Source organism: Hibiscus syriacus, unplaced genomic scaffold, assembly GCF_006381635.1.
Source record: "Hibiscus syriacus cultivar Baekdansim isolate YM2019G1 unplaced genomic scaffold, ASM638163v2 tig00110548_pilon, whole genome shotgun sequence".
Lineage (NCBI taxonomy): Eukaryota > Viridiplantae > Streptophyta > Magnoliopsida > Malvales > Malvaceae > Hibiscus > Hibiscus syriacus.
The window spans coordinates 6,211,179-6,236,963 of record NW_024062775.1 but is presented as its reverse complement, the minus strand read 5'-3'; the positions used below and the strand labels follow the sequence as shown (position 1 = coordinate 6,236,963).

At 34.2% G+C, this 25,785-nt stretch overlaps 1 protein-coding gene and 1 pseudogene across 1 annotated transcript; both read left to right on the top strand.

Moving 5' to 3' along the window:
* The first annotated feature begins 12,512 nt into the window (after positions 1-12,512).
* LOC120130466 lies at positions 12,513-14,544 on the top strand (annotated as a pseudogene).
* A 1,385-nt stretch (positions 14,545-15,929) lies between these two features.
* On the top strand, positions 15,930-18,171 carry LOC120131052 (dehydrodolichyl diphosphate synthase CPT3-like). The gene is given in 3 exon segments (XM_039148157.1): positions 15,930-16,103; positions 17,047-17,231; positions 17,233-18,171. Coding segments are annotated over 2 exon segments (843 nt in total). The 5' UTR covers positions 15,930-16,103; positions 17,047-17,081; the 3' UTR covers positions 17,926-18,171.
* The last annotated feature ends 7,614 nt before the right edge of the window (positions 18,172-25,785 follow it).

Here is a 25,785-nt window from a genome sequence, read left to right as displayed (position 1 = left end):
ACCACCGATTACCTTTGCTGTATATTGCCGTTGATTTTCAGTCGGGAAATCTGAACTGATTTCCTTGACGTCAACATATAAAAACAGAGTCAACTAATGCACAAATAAGACAAGAACAGTGATTTAAATTATAAAAGAAGAGCCATTTTGTTGGAGAAAATAGTTAAAGAAAATGATTATTTGGATTATTAATATTTTCTCAGCCCCTTAACCTTTATCCCCTTACTTTCTATCAAATTTTGGAATTTTTTAATAATTTAAGATAATTATAAATTAATACATGTTCATAATTTTATTAATTAATTGAAAATATACACACATCATGCATACACAACTGCTCGTAGGGGTGAGCATTCGAATCGAGTCGATTTAAAAAATTTCGAGTTATTCGAGTTGACGAGTGCTATTTTACAACTTGAAATTGACTTGAAATTTTTTGAGTCGAGTCAAATTTTTGAGTTTCCATTTAAATTTAATTGTAAATATTTATAATATTGTGATATTATTTTATTCCAACTTGTAGACACACTTTTTAGACCGGGTATATATATCTCATATATATTAAACTAACATTTTTTTCTTCCGTGCAGCCCAAGCCCGTGTACAAACATAGCTACCCACCTCCTCAGCGCCGCATCCACAGCCGCGTCCTTCGCTCAGTCAACCCAACAGCAAAGCCCCATTTTTCGGCGACGTGTGAAACACCAACACCAATAGAAAACAAACAATAAACTCAGAGTTTCATTCGAATCCAAATTACTAAAAATAGAGTTCACGAGCATTATAAATATACATGTAATCCATACTGTATGGGGAGGAAGAAGAATAGCAAACACAATCGCAACATCATCGAGAGCCAAACCACCACAAAACCATTCGGAAAATCCGAAACCAAGCAAAAAGAAACACAAAAATACGAAAACTCTACCGTAGATCCACAGACTTTGAGGTGTTTCTAGACAAGATGAAGCTCGGGTTCGTATTGAAAAGCGCATCGAAAGGTGACTCTTTTTCTAATCGCCGGCCAGCGACGGTCGAAACGGCGGGCCCTGCATTAGAGTTGGACTCCGACTGGAGTTGGAGAGATTTCTCTCCATCTCTCTCATCCCCTCTCTCTTCCATGGTGAAACTGAAGCAAATGAGTGAAATAAGGCCCATTTTTGGGCTTAATACAACGCACAAAACGGCGTTGTTTTGAGGTGGGCTACGTTTGTAATTTCGCGTAAGGGTAAATGGACCTCAAGGCCCTCATTCTTTGTAACTTATTTTCTAGCACCTACCGAACCTTTGCTTTTTTATATTGAGCATTAATTTTCCAGTACTTACATTTTAGTCCTTTAATTTTTCCCTTTCTTTTCTTTTGGTTTGGACTTACATTTTCTTTATAATTTTATTTTAGTCCTAATCACGTCTATGGTATTTAATTGGAAAATTTTTCAATAGAATTCTTTTCTCCAAATTTTGATCTTATTCCTCACTTTGTTTACGTTTTTAGTGAGTATTTATTTAAATTCATGTTCATTTAAGTCAAGTTTATTTATTTTTATTACTGCATCACGAGGACATGTTCAAAATGCTTTTTAGATCCTTGCGTCTAGTTTAGGATTTCTGCTTTAGAGATGTGTGGTCACTGTCTTTTCATTGTGCTTTGTGTCAAGTCAATTTTATTATTTTTAGACATTTATATACCCTATATTAGGCTATTATTATACCTTGCGTGTAGTATATAGCATGTTATGAATAAGCAAGATTTTTTTTATATTTTAGACATGTGCATCTCATTATTTTATTTATTTTATGTATTATTATTTGTTTTTTACCTTTTTTCATATTCTTTTTTTTTTTATTTCACAATCTAACAATATTTTTGACTTTTAGGGGTATGTTTTAATCAATCGAAGGTAAATAATACGAATCGAATACTTTTAAATTTAAATTTAAATTTGAATTTTCGCAACTAAGACAACTGGTAAATAATTGGTACCGAAAGGGCGGTTCAAGGTGCTAATCCTTCCTTGCCGTAACCGACTCCAGAACCCAACACATTTCTGGTAAACGCAAATCAGGTAAGACATAGGGTATCCGATCAACCCATTTATTTTAAAATAAATGATCGGTGGCGACTCCAATCCATATTTTCAAGTCAAAGCCCGATTCCGGGGCCCAAACTGAAAGACGGTTACGACAGCTTGGCGACTCCGCTGGGGAAAGGTAAGTGAGTCAGGCCAGAATTAATTTTCCGTTGTCTTTTTATGCGAAAATTGTAAATTTAAATTTATTTATTCGATTCCAATTATTTACCTTTGATTATTTTTCAAATAAATAGTTGTACTAACGTTTGTTCAATGATTTCAGATTTTTCAAAATTTTCATCTTTGGCTCTATACCCGAGCTCCAAACCCTTTTAAGTGGGGGTGAAAGCGACGCATTCGTGTGAATTTATTCACCGCATATGCCTAGCAAGTAGCCTTCGGGATTCATATACCTTATGTCTTCGTGTGAATTTATTCACCGTGCGGGCATAAGGGAATGTCTCATCTCGAGTTTAACTTAGTCCACACAAGCCTGTGATGGGTTTAGGACTAAGGGTCTGGCAAGCCCAAGGGGGCACCAGCAAGGAGAACTCGAGTACCGTTTTTAGAACCCAAACCAGGAGAGTACATGGAATTAGAGCCCACCCCAAAACCTCATTCCAAACCCTATGCTACTTTTATTTCTTTCTTTATTTTCTGTTCAAAGCATGCGAACTAGACAAATATGCGGCTAGGATTTGTTTGAAAATTAGCATGCGGGATAAAAATCATGTCTGTGTAGGAATATTAAGCATGTTCGGTAGATTATCATGTGGGGTAAGACTTTCATTTTCATCATTTTTTTTATTATTATCATCATTATCTCACTAACTTTTTTTTCCTCCTTTCATTTTATTCTTTGGCATTTTTTTATTATCATTCGCATCATTTAAAACGAGGTGTGATCCACCAAAAATGTTTTGTTAAACATAAATAATCTGCATTAATGGACAAAGGAGTTTATAACAAAGAGACAAAAGCTCAGAAGTCCAACCGTGATCAAAGAATACTCAGAGGAAGGTGCAGGGGCAAGACGAGGAAATGGTTACTGACCTGGGGAGTCCTTCAAAATTACGAGAACAAGATGGTGAAACCCTAGCTAAGCCGGAGACCATCATTGATGAATTCCAAAAACAAGTCGACAACTTTGGATGGAGGGTTCCAATGGCACTTTCGTTTGGAACGAGCTCGGCATAGAGTGAAGGCCGGAGATGCAGTCATTCGAGACCTTTTTTTGGGGCAAACAACTTATCACCTGCACAAGTTTAGCCAAAGGAATCGGAATGGTTCGACAGGATATTCAACCGGTGAAAAAGCGGAACGAATCAACTTTCTAGAGGCTGTGCAGGATCTATACCATCAAAAAAAGTTTTTGTCTCTTCAGACGTAACATTTTTGTCCCCAATAAGGATTATTCAGAATAATAGGCACATTTTTCGGATCAATGCCTCGAACATTCATGCATCATACATTCAGACATGTGTGCATTTTGTTACTTTTCTTTACATTCGCATTATGATTCCTTTTTTTTCATTGCATTCACATTCTCATCAAAAGAGAACATTCCGATCCTATGACATATAAGGAGCTTTACCAACAGTTGTTTGATGCACACGGGTGTCCATGAAGCACCGTACCCCAGGTAGTATGATGAGAACGCTCATTGCGAAAATCATAGCGGAGTCCCAGGCGCACTATCGAGAATTACTCCACCATCAGAGATCATACAGAAAATACGTAACAAGAATCGGATCGACTTCAACACTTGGGGGCATCCAAGAGGCATATCATTTCACCATTTGAGCCATTCTGTTTGAATTTGTTTTTTCATTCTTTTCTCAAGTTTTGCAAGGACTTTTAAATAAATTTATGTTGCTTTAATGATGGCGAGCAATAAATCACATTTGCAAACTTGCAATTCTTTGAATATCATTTGAATTAAGAAACTCTGTTAATGGTTTAAAGTTACGGATCTTTGACAAAGTAACATGATTTAAAACAAGGACTTTGACCTTATCCAGAATATACCCTCAAACACCGTACCCTGCTCTTGTAATTAACCAATATACCCTTTTCCTTTCATAAGGTACGGACAACATGGCATCATTGCATATGACAATTACTATGTTTTTTATTTAAGACGTTCAATGACGATGATGATCTTACAAATGAAAGAGTCGAGTAGGTGAATCCAGTTTAGGTCAGTTGCTTGAAAAATTGAACTCTAAAGATGAGATTCCTTGACTTTCAAGAACACCTAGGTTATAACAGGTTCTTCTTGACAATCTTAAGAAATAAATCCGTAAAAACTGAGCCATTCCGCTAAGGCAATTGGTTATAGAGGAAACTTGAAAGCCTGGCCTTATGAGTAGATTACGTTCAAACCATGACATTGCTCGGACACTTGGCAATTCGGTGTTTGCTCCACTGCTCTTGTCAGGCTGAACTCTGTGATGAGATGAACCCTTCAGTTAACTTGATAACTGTGATTATAATATTAAGCTGTCCCTCTAAAGCAATTGGTTAAACGCCCCGGCTTTATGGATTCAGCTAGCGACAAATTAAATCAAATTTATCTAAGCAAGAAATTTTCGGTAAAATGGACTAAGGGAGTTAAGGAACACCTGTTATAGTTGACTACACACGAGCACTCAAGAATTTCATTTTTAGACCGATATTTTTCGCACTGCCTTTGTCGGAAGATCCTACAAAGCTTGAACAAATGGAAGATTTCAGAGGACCGAAATAAAATGTCTAGTAATTGGTCATTCTAGTTGCGTCATTATGTTCGCACCCAAATGAAATGCCAAAGCATATTTCGATATTTAAAAAAATGACATTTTGGGTTACCAAAACCTTAGAAAGGAGGCCAACCTAAAGCCAACTCATCCATTTGAACATTTGTCAAAGATTTGTAACTCTGAAAGCATTAAAAGAGCTCTTGATTCCTTTGATATTTTTTGAACTCACATTTACAATTTGATTCAATTGCGAACAATATTTTACAACAGTTTCATCATGTCTCTCTCCTAAAACAAGAAAATGAGAAAAACATTTTCAAACAGAACAATCTATATAGGAAATGTCTGTAAAGCCCAAGCTCGAGAAGCAAATGGGGCACGATCGATTCCATGGACCAGATTGGCAGACAAAGCACGAAGAGATAACACATAATTCATTCATGTTGCATGCATCTTAGACATACTTAGGTGCATCACATTCCTCATTTTAGCATACATGATTTTTGCAGCTTTTAGAGTCAAGGATACTTGATTCGTAAGCGTCTTTAAAGAACGATGGTGGTTGCTTAGCTCGGCAGCAAGAAGCTACACTTCGACTAACTCGACAGATTGAAAATTTTCTCTCGAACTCATAATTTGCTCGAGAGTAAATTTCAACTTCACAACGAAGGATATTGGACTTCAGACAACGCAAGTTCAACTTCACGACGAAGGGACCGCTGCTTGTCAAAAAAACAACTTCCCAATTTCAGAGCCAATTTCAACTTCACAACGAAGGATATTGGACTCCAGACAACGCAAGTTCAACTTCACGACGAAGGGACCGCTGGTTGTCAATAAACATTTCTCAATTTCAGAGCCAATTTCAACTTCACAACGAAGGATATTGGACTCCAGACAATGCAAGTTCAACTTCACGACGAAGGGACCGCTGGTTGTCAATAAACATTTCTCAATTTCAGAGCCAATTTCGACTTCACAGCGAAGGATATTGGACTCCTGACAACGCAAGTTCAACTTCACGACGAAGGGACCGCTGGTTGTCAATAAACAACTTCCCAATTTCAGAGCCAATTTCAAATTCCCAGCGAATGATATTGGACTCAAGACAACGCAAGTTCAACTTCACGACGAAGGGACCGCTGGTTGTCAACAAACAACTTCTCAATTTCAGAGCCAATTTCAACTTCACAACGAAGGATATTGGACTCCAGACACGCATGTTCAACTTCACGACGAAGGGACCGCTGGTTGTCAACAAACAACTTCTCAATTTTAGAGCCAATTTCAACTTCACAACGAAGGATATTGGACTCAAGACAACGCAAGTTCAACTTCATGACGAAGGGACCGCTGGTTGTCAACAAACAACTTCTCAATTTCAGAGCCAATTTCAACTTCACAACGAAGGATATTGGACTCCAGACAACGCATGTTCAACTTCACGACGAAGGGACCGCTGGTTGTCAACAAACAACTTCTCAATTTTAGAGCCAATTTCAACTTCACAACGAAGGATATTGGACTCCAGACAACGCAAGTTCAACTTCACGACGAAGGGACCGCTGGTTGTCAACAAACAACTTCCCAGTTCCAGAGCCAATTACAACTTCACGGCGGAGGATATTGGACTTAGAACAATACAACTTACTTGGATTTCAACTTCACGACGAAGGATATCCAATTCCAGGCTCAGCTTAACGACGAAGGGTCACCCGCGGTTTTCAACTTCATGACGAAGGGAATCGTGCACACAAGCAGCATCAATCTCTAGATTGGATTTTCAACTTCACGACGAGGGATATCCAACTCAAGAAGGAGTGTCTGCTAACAAAAGACCTTTGAGTTCGACTACGCTCAGCTCAATGGCACATCATTTGCAGCATAGCTTAAGTCGAGAAGGGCTATCTGCCAAAGACCCCCGAGTTCGATTACACTCTGCTTCGAGGGTATATCATTTGCATCATAACTTAAGTCGAGAAGGGTTATCTGCCAACCAAAGACCTTCGAGTTCGACTACGCTCAACTCTAAGGCACAACATTTGCAACATAGCTCAAGGCAAAAGGGCTATCTGTCAATAATATCGAGTTTCGATTCCATTCAGCTCGATGACACGTCATTCACTATTGTCCGTCTGCAATCGAGGCTTTCAAGTCGAGAATAACTCGGGTTAGCCGTGCCTTAGTGGCAAGAACCGCGTTCCGACATCATAGCTTAAATCAAGAAAAGCTATTTGTCAACGAACTTTTCGAGTTCAATTTCATTCAACTCGAGGGCCTATCAACCACATGGTGGAGTAAATGAACTACTTTCCAGTTGAATTTTTAACCAATGTCTTTAAACCGAGAAGAGGACCAAGGTTGACAATTTGGCAATAAGAAGTCACATTCTGATTCAAATTTCGAACTGCGGCTTCAATTCCATATCATTTCAAGATGGACTCGACTTTGCGACGAATGAGTCACCCGCAACTCAATTCAACAGGAGTTCTTTTTAATTGAGTCAATTTTCAACTCCACCAAATAAAAAGTGTGTCTTTTAATCTTTGCCCTATCCCCGTTACACGACTATGGGCAAAGAGGGGCAGCTGTAGACACACTTTTTAGACCGGGTATATATATCATATATATTAAACTAACATTTTTTTCTTCCGTGCAGCCCAAGCCCGTGTACAAACATAGCTACCCCCTCCTCAGCGCCGCATCCACAGCGCGTCCTTCGCTCAGTCAACCCAACAGCAAAGCCCCATTTTCCGGCGACGTGTGAAACACCCAACACCAATAGAAAACAAACAATAAACTCAGAGTTTCATTCGAATCCAAATTACTAAATAGTTCACGAGCATTATAAATATACATGTAATCCATACTGTATGGGGGAGGAAGAAATAGCAAACAATCGCAACATCATCGAGAGCCAACCACCACAAACTATTCGGAAATCCGAAACCAAGCAAAAGAAACACAAAAATACGAAAACTCTACCGTAGATCCACAGACTTTGAGGTGTTTCTAGACAAGACGAAGCTCGGGTTCGTATTGAAAACGCATCGAAAGGTGACTCTTTTTCTAATCGCCGGCCAGCGACGGTCGAAACGGCGGGCCCTGCATTAGAGTTGGACTCCGACTGGAGCGTTGGAGAGATTTCTCTCCATCTCTCTCTCATCCCCTCTCTCCATGGTGAAACTGAAGCAAATGAGTGAAATAAGGCCCATTTTTGGGCTTATATACAACGCACAAACGGCGTTGTTTTGAGGTGGGCTACGTTTGTAATTTCGCGTAAGGGTAAATGGACCTCAAGGTCCCTCATTCTTTGTAACTTTATTTTCTAGCCACCTACCGAACCTTTGCTTTATTTTATATTGAGCATTAATTTTCCAGTACTTACATTTTAGTCCTTTAATTTTTCCCTTTCTTTTCTTTTGGTTTGGACTTACATTTCTTTATAATTTTATTTTAGTCCTAATCACGTCTATGGTATTTAATTGGAAAATTTTTCAATAGAATTCTTTTCTCCAAATTTTGATCTTATTCCTCACTTTGTTTACGTTTTTAGTGAGTATTTATTAAATTCATGTTCATTTAAGTCAAGTTTATTTATTTTATTACTGCATCACGAGGACATGTTCAAAATGCTTTAGATCCTTGCGTCTAGTTTAGGATTTGCTCTGCTTTAGAGATGTGTGGTCACTGTCTTTTCATTGTGCTTGTGTCAAGTCAATTTTATTTATTTTTAGACATTTATATACCCTATATTAGGCTATTATATATACCTTGCGTGTAGTATAGCATGTTATGAATAAGCAAGATTTTTTTTTTATATTTTAGACATGTGCATCTCATACCAATATATATATATATATATATATATATGTTTGTTTTGTTTCTAGTGTGTATACATATGTACATCATAGATAAAAGTCTTTTAGGTACTTGCATTTGTAATTTATTTTGATTTCTTTCTCCTTTCTAGTTTAGGATTTGCTCTGCTTTAGAATGTGTGGTCACTGTCTTTTCATTGTGCTTTGTGTCAAGTCAATTTTATTTATTTTTAGACATTTTATACCCTATATTAGCTATTATTATATACCTTGCGTGTAGTTATAGCATGTTATGAATAAGCAAGATTTTTTTTTTATTTAGACATGTGCATCTCATACCAATATATATATATATATATATATATATATATTTTTGTTTTCTAGTGTGTATACATATGTACATCATAGATAAAAGTCTTTTAGGTACTTGCATTTGTAATTTATTTTGATTTCTTTCTCCTTTTCACTTTTATTTTATTTCATTTCCTTTTTTTTTATTTTTTTTTACTAGATCTTATTTATATTTATTTATTTATTATTATTAGTTATATTTTACCTTTTTTCATATTCTTTTTTTTATTTCACAATCTAACAATATTTTGACTTTTAGGGGTATGTTTTAATCAATCGAAGGTAATAATACGAATCGAATACTTTTTAAATTTTAATTTAAATTTGAATTTTCGCAACTAGACAACTGGTAATTAATTGGTACCGAAGGGCGGTTCAAGGGTGCTAATCCTTCCTTGACCGTAACCGACTCCCGAACACCAACACATTTCTGGTAAAACGCAAATCAGGTAAGACATAGGTATCCGATCAACCCATTTATTTTAAAATAAATGATCGGTGACGACTCCAATCCACATTTTCAAGTCGAAGCCCGATTCCGGGGCCCAAACCGAAAGACGGTTACGACACAACTTAAATGATTTTTTATAACCATATACAATAAATATTTATTTTTTTCATATTTTTAAATGTGATATACATATATCATACAGAGTCGAAAGACTCGACTTAAACTTGAAAACATTCCAATAATTATTAAAAATTCTGAGTTATTCGAGTTGTATTTTATAACTTAACTTGAACTAAGTCAAGTTTATAAAATAATTACAAGTCGAAGTCAATTCGAGCCGAGTCGAAAAAATTAGTTTTTCGAAACAGGTCGATTTTTGCTCAACCCTAACTACTCGAACAAAAATTCTCTAAGGACAACAATATTTCCTTTTGATTATTTTTATTACGATAAATCATAAAATATTTTTTAAAAAAATATTTTGTCTCTCTTTCTTTATTGCTAGAGGGTTGGGAAACAATAATCATCCCAATAAGATTTTGTAGCGGAGCTTTTCACAAACATGTAATCTAAGAGGATGGCTATGGACACATTAGTCATGAGTGGTCGGTTTTTTATGCCCAAATCTTTATCTTTTTGCTTAGGTCAATATAGATGGCCGTGAAACTTATTGGAAACTCCATTTGAAATCCATTGTTTTACAGATGATTTTCTCTATACGTGACCTTAGTGGCCATTAAATCATCGTTCTTTCAATTTTAGTGTACATTAATGTACCAGAAAACAATAGGTTAAAACATGTATTCGTTCTAATTCCGACTCTCGAATATTCAAAATATTTATCAATCATGCCAAGATGTATTTAACGAAGAAGAAAAAGGTTGCATGAAATAAGAAAAATTTAGGGTAAATTTCACGTTTTGGTCCGTTTTAGTACCTAAATTTTTATTTTTTTTAAATCATACCTAAAATTTAGTTATTGTCTCATTTTAGTACTCATGTTCAAAATGTAACGTTAAATTTTGAGAGAAAAAAGGAAGTTTAGGTACTAAAACGGATCAAAATTGATAGTTTAGGTACTAAACGCGTTAAGTTTTTAACTGCGGGGTATTAAAATGAAACAAAAACTAAACTTTAGGTATGATTTTAATTTTTTTAGAAGTTTATGTATTAAAACGGACCAAAACTTATAGTTTAAGTACTAAATGCGTAGTTTACCCAAAAAAATTAACACTGAGAAAATGGCTAGTGGTGTCCAATATAAATCTATGGATTAGGGGAATCTAATTATGATTAGCATTTGTGATTAAGATGCAGTTTTTATTAATATAATGCAAGGGTTCATGATTAGTGCGATTGAAAAGATTGAATTTTAACCAACTACTAATTGGTCTAGTAGAGTTAGATATTAAATCTTTTAAATAAGGTCAGAGATTCGAATTCTGACAATTGCGAAGAGAGTAAAATGAGTTGGGAGAATCGATATTTCTTCTATAGTACTTGATCTGAATTTATTAATCAATAAATCTGATGTGTGTGATTATAAAAAAAAAAAGACACAATTTTACAAAGCAAAGTCATGTAGTGATAAACAGAAACCATAATCAAAGTCAAGACTGGCAGTAAAATTCCATTACTTTACTTTTGAAAGGCAAATTCATCTTTTTCACAGAGATTTTTTTTTTTACTTTTTCAATACAATGATTGGGAGATAAAAGTGGGTTAAACATTTAGGGTAGGTAAAAACACATAGATCTGATGATCAGCATAGTCAATCATGCGGCACAGAATAACAGGATGATGTTCACACTGTGCATCTTGTGCAGCAAAAGTCAACCATTTAGATCAATTGCAACAAAATCATATACCTTTTGACTTTTTGTTTCTCTTCTTATTATGGATTATGGAACATAAAAGGATTAGGCTTTAACATGTAGGCCGTGGCTATAAGGTCCTAATGCACTTTAACATAAAGCCAATATGACAACATCTTTCAATGCATCTGCTGATCTTATGCCATTGCCAATCGCCATTTTGAACTGTACTAGCACCACCCTTGAGGCCACCTAGCCATCGCCTCGTACTCGAATTTGAACCCAACACCACCATCTCTTTCCGTGGGAACATAAGCTTTGTCCGGAAGCCTCTGCTTCGATGGCTCGGTGTCAGGGCTTGTTCGTGTTTGGTCGATTGAGATTGAAAATGATCACCATTGGTGACAAAGATCTCGATTCGACTGCACGCGAATTCCATTTTAAGGTATGTTTAGAGCCCATTTTCACACTCATTTCGCTATGGACATGGACTTATCAAAAATCAGCCCCATATGGCAAAAAGGCTCAAATGAAGAGAGATCCAAATTTGTTGGGAGAGCCCCCATTTTCATAATATTATTAAAATTTCCATCTAATCCTAATAGATAAGAAGGTAAAGTATACAAATACTATCTTGACTATAGGAGATTATTTTATTGAGTCTATCGACTATAAAAAAAGTTATAAAATGATCCCTCAACTTTAGGATGTTATTTTGTTGAGTCTCTCGACTATCAAAAGTTACAAAATGGCCATCTGACTATTCATTATGTTTTAAACTCATCTTTTTTCTTCAAAAAATTGATGACAGTCTGAGTTGGATATTAGTATGTTGTCTTAGATATGATAGTCGTTTAAGATATTTTGGGATCAAATTTTATCAAATGTCATACAGTAGATTAACATTCAGCTCAGACCGCTGTCAATTTTTTTTAATAAAAAGGGATGAATCGGGTACTCAACAAAGTAAGATCCTATAATTGAAGGATAATTTCTATACTTTACCCTAGATAATAATAACTTAATGGAATGTTCAGGTCTGGTCATTCATTGCCCACTCAGATTGCAATGTCTTAATATTTTAGAGGCATGTGAGCATATCAGATTAGTATAGATCTTGTATCTTTTATAGCAGTCTGATTTCATGGATGACCTAAGCCTTAAGCGACTCGTAACAGGTGCTGATTATTAGTACAAGACAAGAATTAGCTGCATAGGACAGCGAACACGATTAACAAAAAAAAAACCCAGACATTCAAGAGATGGAGAAGCTAGTTTCAAGCCGGTAAAAACACAAAACTTTGCCTGATTCATATATTTTCCCACCAGAAACAAGGCCCGGCAACCTTATCGTTCCCACTTGCAAAACCATCCCAGTAATCGATCTGAGCAACGCCGTGGGTCAAAATCGAACCCGCATCATTCACCAGATTTTGAAAGCTAGCCAAGACTATGGATTTTTACAGGGAAAAAAATTCTCATCAGTATCTTCTGCAGATTTTGATATGTTGCTTCATTGTTGGTGTTTGTAAACTGCAGGTTGTTAACCATGGAATTGATGAAGATCTGATGGATGAAAGCATGGATGTGTTGAAGGAGTTCTTTGAGATGCCTGATGAGGATAAGGCCATGCTTTTTCCCAGGATCCAAACGAAAGCTGCAGGCTTTTGGCGAGCAGTGTAAACTATCCTAGGGAAATGGTTTACCATTGGCGTGACAATCTAAGACACCCTTGCATCCTTTGGAAGACTGTATCAAACTCTGGCCTCAAAAGCCAATTAGATACAGGTAAAATTAAAAAGGCAAAATTCCAAAATTCACCCATGATAAAATAATCATTTTCGATCCTTATTTCTTTCAAGTACTTTGATCCCAATGTGTCATTTTAGAACAAAATGCTTCTGAAAATTGTTAATTGATTAATGACCAACGTTTATCATTGACATAGCAAGTTCTATGTGTCTAAAGTGACGAAATATCATGTGTTATGCCATCACTCGTATATATATAATAATATGTGTCACGTTATCACTTATGTACATGTAATATTTTTCATGTTATCACTTTGAACGCATGTCATGTGTGACATCATCATTTTGGGAACATAAGATATATCACATAAGTGACAAATATAAATCGTTAGTTACCTAACAGTTTCCTCTAATCAAATATTATTTTATTCTAAAATGAAATATTTTGAGTTAGATTATTCCAAAAAAAAGATAGAGACCAAAGTCATTTTTAGTATCTAAACTTTAATTTTTTTCAAAATCATACCTAAAATTTAGTTTTTTTTTCATTTGAGTACCCCATTAAAAACTTTATTTTTGTTTCATTTTAGTACCATTTTCAAAATTTAATGTTAAGTTTTAAAAAAAAGTTTAGGTATTAAAACGGACCAAAACTAATAGTTTAAGTACTAAACGTGTTAAGTTTTTAATGGTGTCCACTAAACTGAAATGAAAACTAAACATTACGTATGATTTTGAAAAAAAAAAAAAAGTTTAGGTACAAAAACGGATCAAAATTAATAGTTTGGATACTAAATGTATAGTTTACCCTAAATATTTTGGTATCATGCCAAAGTAAAACCCATGCATTTTCTCTCTTATATATAGTTATCATTCTTTCGTTTTCTCAGCACAAAAGTTTTTGTAGGCAAGTAGTGGCAACATACACAATCGAAGCAAAGAAACTGGGTTCAAGGATCCTGGAGTTACTTGCCGAAGGCTTGGGGCTAGAACCCGGATACTTTGGGGGACAAACTAACTGAATCTACACTACTATCAGTTAACCATTACCCGCCCTGTCACGACCCGAGTTTGACTCTGGGGATATCTAAGCATGCGACGCCCAACTCTTAACCATTCTCCACCAGGGAGACGTAAACGGCCTCCAAGTCTTCCACGATCGGCAATGGGTCGGCGTCGAGCCATTGCGCAATGCGCTCGTGGTTAACATAGGCAGCACGTTACAGGTATGTTATCTGTTTGCTCGTGCTTGAGTTGCATAGATTATCAGTAACGACAAGCTGAAGAGTGTCGAACATCGGGTTGTGACGAACTCGAAGGTTGCTCGAACGTCGTTCGGCTTCTTCATTGCCCCCTCCGATGATAGCATTATAGAGCCGGCTAAATCTCTCATCGGCGAGGCTGCAGTTTATAGAGCTTTGAATACAAAGAATTCCTGCTTCATTTCTTCCCCAACTTCGACAACAATGATATGGTTATGGGACGTTTTAAATTACAAGCTTGATTGACGAAAATTATGTAAGAAATATGATGCAAATCCGATGTTAATTTTATAAATCGAATCCGATTTCTTTAATCGAGAGTATGATGTATCTTATCACTACACTCACACCCGATACTTGTTGGTCAATATTTTTATGAGTAAATTATGTATTAGTACCTAAACTTTTAAAATTTTCAAAATCATACTTAAAGTTTAGTTTTTTATTTCATTTTAGTATCTCGTCCAAAATTTAACGTTAGGTTTTGATAAAAATTGAAAGTTTAAGTATTAAAACGGATAAAAACTAATACTTTAGGTACTAAATACGTTAAGTTTTTAACGGTGTGTACTAAAATGAAACAAAAACTAAATGTTAAGTATGGTTTTGAAAAAAATTAAAAGTTTAGATGCTAAAACTGATAGTTTAGATACTAAATGTGTAATTTACCCTATTTTTGTTTTGATTTGGTATAATTTAATTCTTTAACTAGTTACTATAATTATAATAATGATATAAAAGAAATTAATATCATCTTATCACATAAATCTAACCAAATATATTTAATCAACAATAAATTTATATATAAACATAAGGTTTAAAATTATTATTTTTAACTCATTGCAACGCTTTAACCGTGTTAAGTATCACTTACAATATAATAGCGGGTAAAGTATACAAATGGTCCTCCAACTAAGGGTACTATTTTATTAAGTCCATCGATTATTAAAAGTTATAAAATAACCCTCTAACTATAGAATATTGCTTTATTAAGTCCCTCGACTATTAAAAATTATAAAATGATTGTCTGACTATTCATTATGTTCCAAACTCGTCATTTTCCGTTAAAAAAATTGACCATTTTCTAAGTTGAACGTTAACATGATGACTGAGATCTGATAGTTGTTTGAGATTATGAGATCATATTTTATCATATCACAGTCAGTAGGTTAACGTTTATCCCATAATATTGTCACTTTTGTAACAGAAAATGACGAGTTTGGAATATAATGAATAGTCAAATGATCATTTTGGAACAAAACGACACTTTATAATTGAATGACCATTTTATAACTTTTAATAATCAAGAGACTTAATAAAGTAATACCCTATAGTCGGAGAATCATTTATGTACTTAACCCTAAATTTTTAACTATTATTAGTATTACAAAAATTAAAATATGTTATTTTTTCAAATTAAAGTGGGAAATTAATGTCTAAATTTCGGAAAAGTAGAAGGACTAAAACCAGAATTACACCTTTTAACTTTCGAGGCAACTGGTTTGGGAATTAATCTTCTACAAAGCCCTAACTACAGATAGCAGAACCGTGATTAAGCCCGAATTCCATTTTTAGTAAACGATCACTGATCGTTGGCCGTTGGTTGTTAGATGCCGATCATCTCAACCGTTCAAAACAGGACCCACATCTAATCCCGCTAGACGAAGATCTCTCCGTGATCGAATATAAACAAAAGGAAATCTCTGACTTTCTAGTGGTTTAGTTGAGCTAGGTCTCTGTCTGACTCCTCCAGCAGCAAAGCTCTCCGCTTCCTGCAAGTCAAAGAAACAGGGAGAACCAAATTTGGGTTTCTTTAAACCGACAGATCCAGCACCCGAAGGTAAACTAATTAATGCTTTGAAAATGATTGGAGGGGTAAATGAGTCCTGAAATCTGAATTTATTGTTCTGCATCTTTTGATTTGATTGAAAAAGGGGGAAAAGGATGTCTTTTTAGAACCAATGCTGTATTTTTTAAGTTTGGGTGATGGGCCAATTTTAGAATGTTATTGTTTGTAGTGGGTGTTTAATTTCTAGAAAAAGTATGGATTTTGATGCTTAATTAGACATTGGGTACTGTTCTTGTGCCTTTATTCTTAAAGTTTTGAACTTTTCTTTATTTTAAACTAAAGAATATGCATGCTGTTCCTTGTTTTCCTTTTTACAACTGTTTTTGTATGCTCCAAGTTCTTCTTGGTCAAAAGGGTTTCCATACTTATCCTTCTTCATGTAATCATTTACCTGTTTGGTACTACTTCAATGACGAATTCTCTTCGAATTTGCATGTTTCGTCGAGGCAACGGACCTAAACAGTTAAGTTAGTTTGGTTCAATGTGTTTGAAAAATATTTTAGGTCTTTGTATCTATAATATGATCTGTTCTGGGCCTCTGCCTTAAAGCTGGATAGTGGTTGCTGCAGTACGCTTTGTTGCTTAAAGATATATATGTTTCCATCAGTTATCTTTTTAGGTTCACAATAGGCTATTATACAATTTCCTGGTCTCTATCCTTTTATGGTTCTCTAGTTACCATGAGCCACAAAAACTATTTAAGGACTTCAACTACGCCGTCTAGGTTTAGGTCTAATGCAAGGAGTTCAAACATTAGCTTCGAATTTGCCAACTTCACTTTGAAAAGACGTTTTCAATGTCTAAACTATTGACCATGTTTTAAAATATTCAATGAGCTAAAACATCGCATAATACTCGCATCACGTTTGGTTGATCAGATTGTCGAATTTTTCCATATGTATTATGTTATGAACCGGACTTCAGTTTTTGTCAGGTTTTGCATATTTCAAATCTTGATAAGGTTTTGAAATGGAAAGAATTACCGAGAGAGTGATGCAGATGTATGACAACATAGTTAGTTTCCTGCGGAAATACATTTTTTACGTTCTTTCTGTTGGTCCCATTCCTAATCATATTGCATTCATCATGGACGGGAATCGGAGATACACAAAGAGGTGGGAATTTGATGCACGGAGCCGGCCATAAAGTCGGATATTCAGCTCTCATGTCTATGCTAAAGTACTGCTACGAACTTGGTGTGAGGTATGTAACAGTCTATGCCTTCAGCATCGAGAATTTCAAGAGAAGTCCTGAAGAGGTTCAATCTTTGATGGACTTGATGCTAGACAAGATTGAAGAGTTACTCATGGAAGAGAGCATTGTCAATCGGTACGGTATTAGAGTTTACTTTTCCGGGAACCTTAAACTCCTGAATGAACCAGTTAGGTTGGCAGCTGAGAGAGCTATGCTTGCCACTGCTAAGAATTCCAAAGCAATTCTATCTATTTGTGTTGCCTACACTTCCACCAATGAGATTGTGCATGCCGTTCAAGAATCTTGTGAAGAAAAATGGGATGAAATCACTCTACTCAATTCAAATGGAGGGAATGAACCAGATGAAAACACTAACCTTATTAAACTTACTGATATCGAGAAACATATGTATATGGCGTTTGCACCCGATCCTGATATCATAGTACGTACTTCTGGTGAGACACGCTTGAGCAATTTCCTTTTATGGCAGAGTGCAAACTGTTACTTGTATTCTCCATCAGTGCTATGGCCAGAGATTGGATTTCGTCAGTTTCTATGGGCGATATTGAATTTTCAGCGGATTCAAGTTTATTTAGACAAGAAAATAAAGCAGTTGTAGAATATTTCCAAATTGACTCAAATCTCTATCATGTTTTAGTAATAGAAACAGATTCCAAGATTGGCTTGGACTTGTTTTTGGTGTCCTTGCTGCTGTTATATACCGGGGTAAGCGAGTATACAATAAAGTCAATTGATCACATTCGGAGGAGCTCCTTACATGGTAATTGTAATATATCAGCAAGCAAAGCGCTTCTGGGTTATATACGGACACGATTATACTCGGAGAACTTTATTATGGTTTTGTTAGGAGTGTATGACTGGATCTGTAACCCTTGCAAATGATCTGTTTACATCCAGAACTGATTCTTGTGCTGTTCCTTTCTCCCTTTGTTTTACATTTTTCATGTTATTGTAAAAGCTGAGATCCCATTGTGCATTTATGTAAGGTAAGTTCCCCTTCACTTTCGTATGTTGTCAGAAATAAGTATGGTGCTAAAGCTTTGCGGAAATTAGTAATGTCACAATCTGGCTGGAGATATGATCTTGGTTGAAATTTGCCTATTGTATATTGTTCTAGCTGCAATGCTGTCAAACTATGTTCTGTTATTTGGATTCGGGTTATTGTCGAATTCGAGTATGTGTCCAAAATGAAATACTAAGATGATATAACTGCAAAGATTACCGTGTCATGTCTTTGTTTAAGGGATGGATCAAAGGAGGCTACTGGGAGCAGTTGTCCCTTGAAAATTCAATGTTCGTTGATGCGTTTCTGCATTACATATAATGTGCAGGGAAATTTCAGTATCGGCCATATTGTTGGCAAGGTGTTATTATTCGGGGTTGGCAAGGTGTTGTTATTCGGACGATTGTCTTCAACCATTCCCTCGATCTATCTTTGCTTACAATCGTCGTTTCTTTCTAGGGTTTACATCACATATTGTTGAGAACTTTGATTAATTAACATGTTGTCATCAAGCGACATAACCATGGTGATCAAACAAGCTGACGCCATCAAATTACCTTCCCCTATACGAAATAAAAAACATGACAAATTTTTATATAGGTTTGGTTTATATTTATACGAAGATAAGTTGAATGATATGTAAATGTAAAGATTATCAACAATCCATTATTGGTTTGGCAGCCCATTTAAATATTCATATTTGAACTAAAATCTATCAAGTGGGCTGCTTCGAAAATTAATCAGCCCTCGATCTCTAACTTTGTTCAATTAAGTCCAGACAAGAAAGGAACAAAAATGACTTATTCTTTAGGTGTAAACTATGTAATTAGTTTCTAAACTATCAATTTTGATCCGTTTTAGTATCTAAACTTTTAACTTTTTAAAATCATACATAAACTTTAGTTTTTGTTTCATTTTAGTACCATTTATTAAAAACTTAACGCGTGTAATACTTAAACTATCATTTTTTTTTATCCGTTTTAGTACTTAAACTTTCATTTTTTTTCAAAATTTAACGTTAAATTTTGAACGAGATATTAAAATGAAACAAAAACTAAACTTTAGGTATGATTTTGAATAAAAAAAATCAAAAGTTTAAATACTAAAACGAGCTAAAATTGATAGTTTAAGTGATAAACACGTAATTTATCCTATTCTTTATCGAACTCTGTGGGACTTTCTGGTAACCTCAACTCATTTCCAAGTGCTTCTTCGACCAAACGAAAGTGATATGGTTGTTGAATTAAAGGTTTTAGCTGTTTTGTTTTTCATAATCATGTTTCCCACTAACTTTCATGGCGACGCATGAAATGCAGCAATGTGTTGTCCAGCGATGGATTTTTTTATTAAGTTAAAAAGAGGAGTATAAAGTAATATTTGTTTTAAATATTTTTAATTATTTAATATTGAATATTTATTACCCTACTATTAGTGTTCTAATTCGTAACCTCTAGAAACAATAACGATTCATTTAATTACTGAAATAAACTAATTTGTGTTAGGGATGAACTTCAACGGCACAGATAAGACGATCGTATCTTAAAAGTTTAAAATTATTATATATTTTATATTTTTTTTTATTAAAAATATATTTTTACTCTTCTTAGAGTTTTAGAATTTTATAAGTTTAAGTTTATACTATAAAATTTTACAAATTCAAATTCGTCCTCCTAACACAAAATCACGTTGTTATTCCAAATAAACAAATCAGGCGCTGATATTTTCAGCTAAAACCATAGATATTAAGGGTGTAAACGTCCAATATCAAAAGGTTGACAGATTTCTTTAAACAAATACTTGAAAATTTAAAATGAATCCACCTTTCATGGCACGGCTACACCCCCACCCTATTTCTAACATTTAGTTAACTTATTAGATGCACAAAGCAAGTGACCTCTGTGGTAAAAGAATTGTTATTATTTTGTTAAAGACCCGGGTTCGAGCACCATAGATATTAGGGATGTAAACGTCCAATATTGAGAGGTTGAGAATTTTTTTAAACAAATATTATCTTGTATTTACTCCATATTAATAAAAAAATTATTAGATAACATCAATATTATATGATAGTTGAAAATGAATAATGACACGTTTTCTTTATTTATGAGTGTTGAAAATTTCTTATTTTAGTCCACACTAGGATTCAATAATTGTGCACCATTCAAAAAATTGTGACCCTTTTAATACAATCTTTGATATGCTACGTTATCTACCATAAAAATTACTATAAATTTCTCGACCGAGACCGAGAGAAGGATCTTTAAACCTATCTCAGTCATCTTTGGCCCTTCTTTCACTCCTCCTTCCTTATGAAGACATGATACACAAACATTGAATATTAATCATATAATTATTCATCACGACTCTTCGTTCAAATTAAAAGAAATTGAATCGTCGGTGAATTCATTTGTTATTATCAATAACATCACCAGTGTTGACTTTTCCCTGCATTAGTGCAATTAGTTTTAGAATAGGGTATGGTCTAACTTGTTTGTTTAGGCAGGGAGAGCTATGAGGATGTAATTATGGGTAAGGTTGTTGCATGAATATGACTTTTTCTGTGCAGCTTTAGACTTGCTGCAATTTATGTTTGTCCTTTCGATTAATTATTTCCACTTGGCAAAGAAAAGTCAGAGGGAAATGATAGTTCGTTGTTCATCTATAAATATTCACTTTGAGTTCATTGTATAATAATTAATAGTATGTGCCTATATATATATCTATGCAGAGAACTAAGATTCAGACTCCTAAAAATATGATAGAATTTTGCTAGGATTTAAACTCCTAAAAATAGGATAGAGTTCTACTATGATTTAAACTCCTAAAGATAGGATCCACAAGCACTATAAATAGCCATTGTAACTCACTATTGTAATACATTCGGAGGAGGATATACGAAATACCAAGCAAAAAATTACAAGTAACTCGTAGCTATTTTTCGAAGCATTTATATTTTGAAAGGTAAAGTTCATACATTCGCATGTTATTTTTCCTTACCCTTGCTGTGTTTTGATTTCGAACGAAAACTGAGAGAAGTGTTTTTGGCCGATGAACGGAGGCGTTTTCGAGATCTATTTTTGTAGATCTAGTCCCCGAGACTTGTGTTTTTGAAAAACTATTCGGATTTTTATAAACGGGTCGTGTGGACCGTGTGTTTTGTCGTTTTTTCTTCGATTGACTTTTAATTTTGACCCCTAATTCATTTTTTATTTTAATTTAACTCTTATTATTTATATGTATATTTATTATATTTATTTATTTATTATAATTTTTTTCATTTTTCTTTACGTATATTATATTATTTTCCATTATTATATATATATATATTATTATTTTTTTTATCTATGTTTACTTATTTACTATGTTTTTTTACTATATTTTCCTAACGTTATATATATATATTCTTACTTTACTTTATTTTATATTTCTATGATTACTATTTTTTTAGTTAATATTATGTATGTATTTATTTATTTATTATTATTATTATTATATTATACATACATTTTTATATTTTTATATATATTTTTTATTATTTTATTTATACTATTTATTAATTTTCATTATATTTTTAATTTCTTTGCTATTATTATTATTTTTCTTTTTAAAAAAACACTTTACATTTTTTATTCTTTTTGTATATATATTTTATCTTTATTTATTTATTTTATTTATTCAATTTCATTTTTTTCATCCAATTATTTTATGTTATTATTATTGGTTTCATTTTTTTCTTTGGTTTACTCTTAGTTTTTACTTTCTTTTATTATTATTTTCTTTTAAAATCTTATTTTTTAAGGGTATTTCCGTAAACTCATTAAGGTAAGTAATTCGGATCACAATTTTACCTTTTAATTAACTTGCAAATTTCTTAATCAAAGACAACTGGAAATTACGTAGTACCGAAAGGACGGTTCAAGGGTGCTAATCCTTCCTTGACCGTAACCGACTCCCGAACCCGACACATCTTTGGAAAGACGCAGATCAGGTAAGAAATAGGGTATCCGATCAACCCATTTGTTTTAAATAAATGATCGGTGGCAACTCCAATCCACATTTTTCAAGTCGAAGCCCAATTCCGGGGCCCAACCGAAAGACGGTGGCGACAGCTTGGCGACTCCACTGGGGACAGGTAAGTGAGTCAGGCTAAGGTAATTTCAGTTGTCTTTTTTAACGAAAAGGGTAAGTTTAAATTTTAAGATAACATTTCGATCCTTTTTTATTTATTTTTGATTATATTTTTGAGTAAATAGTTGTACTAATCGTTTTCTCGTGATTTCAGCCCTCAAATCTTTTTCATTTAAGGCTCTATACCTGAGCTCTAAACCCTATTTTAAGTGGGGTAAAAGCGACGCCTTCGTGTGAATTTATTCACCGTGCGGGCCTAGCAAGTAGCCTTCGGGATTCATATACCTTATGTCTTCGTGTGAATTTATTCACCGTGCGGGCATAAAGGAATGTGTCCTCTCGAGTTTAACTTAGTCCACACAAGCCTGTGATGGGTTTAGGACTAAGGGTCTGGCAAGCCCAAGGGGACACCAACAAGGAGAACTCGGGTACCGTTTTTAGAACCTAAACCGGGAAACCATAGAGAATTAAAGCCTACCCCGAAACCACATTCCAAAACCTAAGATATTTTTACCCTAACCATTTTCTTTTTTGTGTTTTTTTCTTTCGTAATTTTATTTTTATTTTTATTTTACTAATCCTTTTGCCTTTGTGTTTGTTTTCTAGCATTTACATCATAACAAGATGTTATTGATCCATAAAAAACGCTTGTTAAACACAAAATAAATCCGAATTAATGGACAAAGGTGGTTGTAATACAAGAGATTAAAAACGCTGAGGCATGACTACGGTCCGAGAAGACTCAGAAAGAGAAGGATATACGAAATACCAAGCAAAAAATTACAAGCAACTCGTAGCTATTTTTCGAAGCATTTATATTTTGAAAGGTAAAGTTCATACCTTCGCATGTTATTTTTCCTTACCCTTACTGTGTTTTGATTTCGAAAGAAAACTGAGAGAAGTGTTTTTGGCCGATGAACAGGGGCGTTTTCTAGATCTATTTTTGTAGATCTAGTCTCTGAGGCTTGTGTTTTTGAAAAACTATTCGGATTTTTATAAACGGGTCGTGTAGATCCGCGTGTTTTGTCGTTTTTTTCTTTGATTGACTTTTAATTTTGACCCCTAATTCATTTTTTATTTTAATTTAACCCTTATTATTTATATTTATATATTTAATTATATTTTATTTATTTATTTATTATAATTTTTTTTCATTTTTCTTTGCGTTATATTATATTATTTTTTTATTATTATATATATATATATTATATTATTATTTTTTTTATCTATGTTTACTTATTTATTATTTTTTTTACTATATTTTCCTAACGTTATATATATATATTCTTACTTTACTTTATTTTATATTTCTATGATTACTATTTTTTTAGTTAATATTATATGTATATTATTTATTTATTTATTATTATTATTATTATATTATACATACATTTTTATATTTTTATATATATTTTTTATTATTTTATTTATACTATTTATTTATTTTCATTATATTTTTAATTTCTTTGCTATTATTATTATTTTTCTTTTTAAAAAAACACTTTACATTTTTTATTCTTTTTGTATATATATTTTATCTTTATTTATTTTATTTTATTCAATTTCATTTTTTTTCATCCAATTATTTTATGTTTATTATTATTGGTTTCATTTATTTCCTTGGTTTACTCTTTAGTTTTGTTACTTTCTTTTATTATTATTATTTTCTTTTAAAATCTTATTTTTTAAGGGTATTTCCGTAAACTCATTAAGGGTAAGTAATTCGGATCAAATTTTACCTTTTAATTTAACTTGCAAATTTCTTAATCAAAGACAACTGGAAATTACGTAGTACCGAAAGGACGGTTCAAGGGTGCTAATCCTTCCTTGACCGTAACCGACTCCCGAACCCGACACATCTTTGGAAAGACGCAGATCAGGTAAGAAATAGGGTATCCGATCAACCCATTTTGTTTTAAATAAATGATCGGTGATAACTCCAATCCACATTTTTCAAGTCGAAGCCCAATTCCGGGGCCCAACCGAAAGACGGTGGCGACAGCTTGGCGACTCCACTGGGGACAAGTAAGTGAGTCAGGCTAAGGTAATTTCAGTTGTCTTTTTAACGAAAAGGGTAAGTTTAAATTTTAAGGTAACATTTCGATCCTTTTTTATTTACTTTTTGATTATATTTTCGAGTAAATAGTTGTACTAATCGTTTTCTCGTGATTTCAGCCCTCAAATCTTTTTCATTTAAGGCTCTATACCCGAGCTCTAAACCCTATTTTAAGTGGGGGGTAAAAGCGACGCCTTCGTGTGAATTTATTCACCGTGCGGGCCTAGCAAGTAGCCTTCGGGATTCATATACCTTATGTCTTCGTGTGAATTTATTCACCGTGCGGGCATAAGGGAATGTGTCCTCTCGAGTTTAACTTAGTCCACACAAGCCTGTGATGGGTTTAGGACTAAGGGTCTGGCAAGCCCAAGGGGACACCAACAAGGAGAACTCGGGTACCGTTTTTAGAACCTAAACCGGGAAACCATAGAGAATTAAAGCCTACCCCGAAACCACATTCCAAAACCTAAGATATTTTTACCCTAACCATTTTCTTTTTTGTGTTTTTTTCTTTCGTCGTTTTATTTTTATTTTTATTTTACTAATTCTTTTGCCTTTGTGTTTATTTTCTAGCATTTGTATCATAACAAGAGGTTATTGATCCTTAAAAAATGTTTGTTAAACACAAAATAAATCTGAATTAATGGACAAAGGTGTTGTAATACAAGAGATTAAAAACGCTGAGGCATGACTACGGTCCGAGAAGACTCAGAAAGAGAAGGGAGACATTCTTCAGGGAAATTATGTGTCAAAGCTTGTTAGTTACGCATCTGTCAGCCTGAAACAAAATGATGTCCAAGAACTGTGAAATATTTGGGACAGTTGGGGGAATGACAAAAAGCAGAAGTTCAACCAACGATATGGTGATATTGCCCTCTTACTCCATGTCAAGACTGATGAGCCCCTGCTCCGAGCATTAATTCAATTCTGAAACCCGAGATATAGTTGTTCACCTTTAACCGGGAGGACATGGTGCCCACAATTGAAAAGTATACTACCCTACTGCACTGCGAAAACATCAGACTAGAGAGGGCATATATCAAACACATCAAGAGTCAGCCTTTCAAGAACGGACTAGTTAAGTTTACAGGGGTTGATGAAAAATGGGTGACTGATCGACTTCGACACAAAGGTAACGGGGAATGAATCGAGTGGATCCATATAAAGAAACTAATGAAGAACCACCCTGATGAATGGAAGACTATAGATCTTTTTGCACTGGGTCTGTACAGTTTGATTATCTTTCCGAAGACCTTGGGGTGCATCGACGC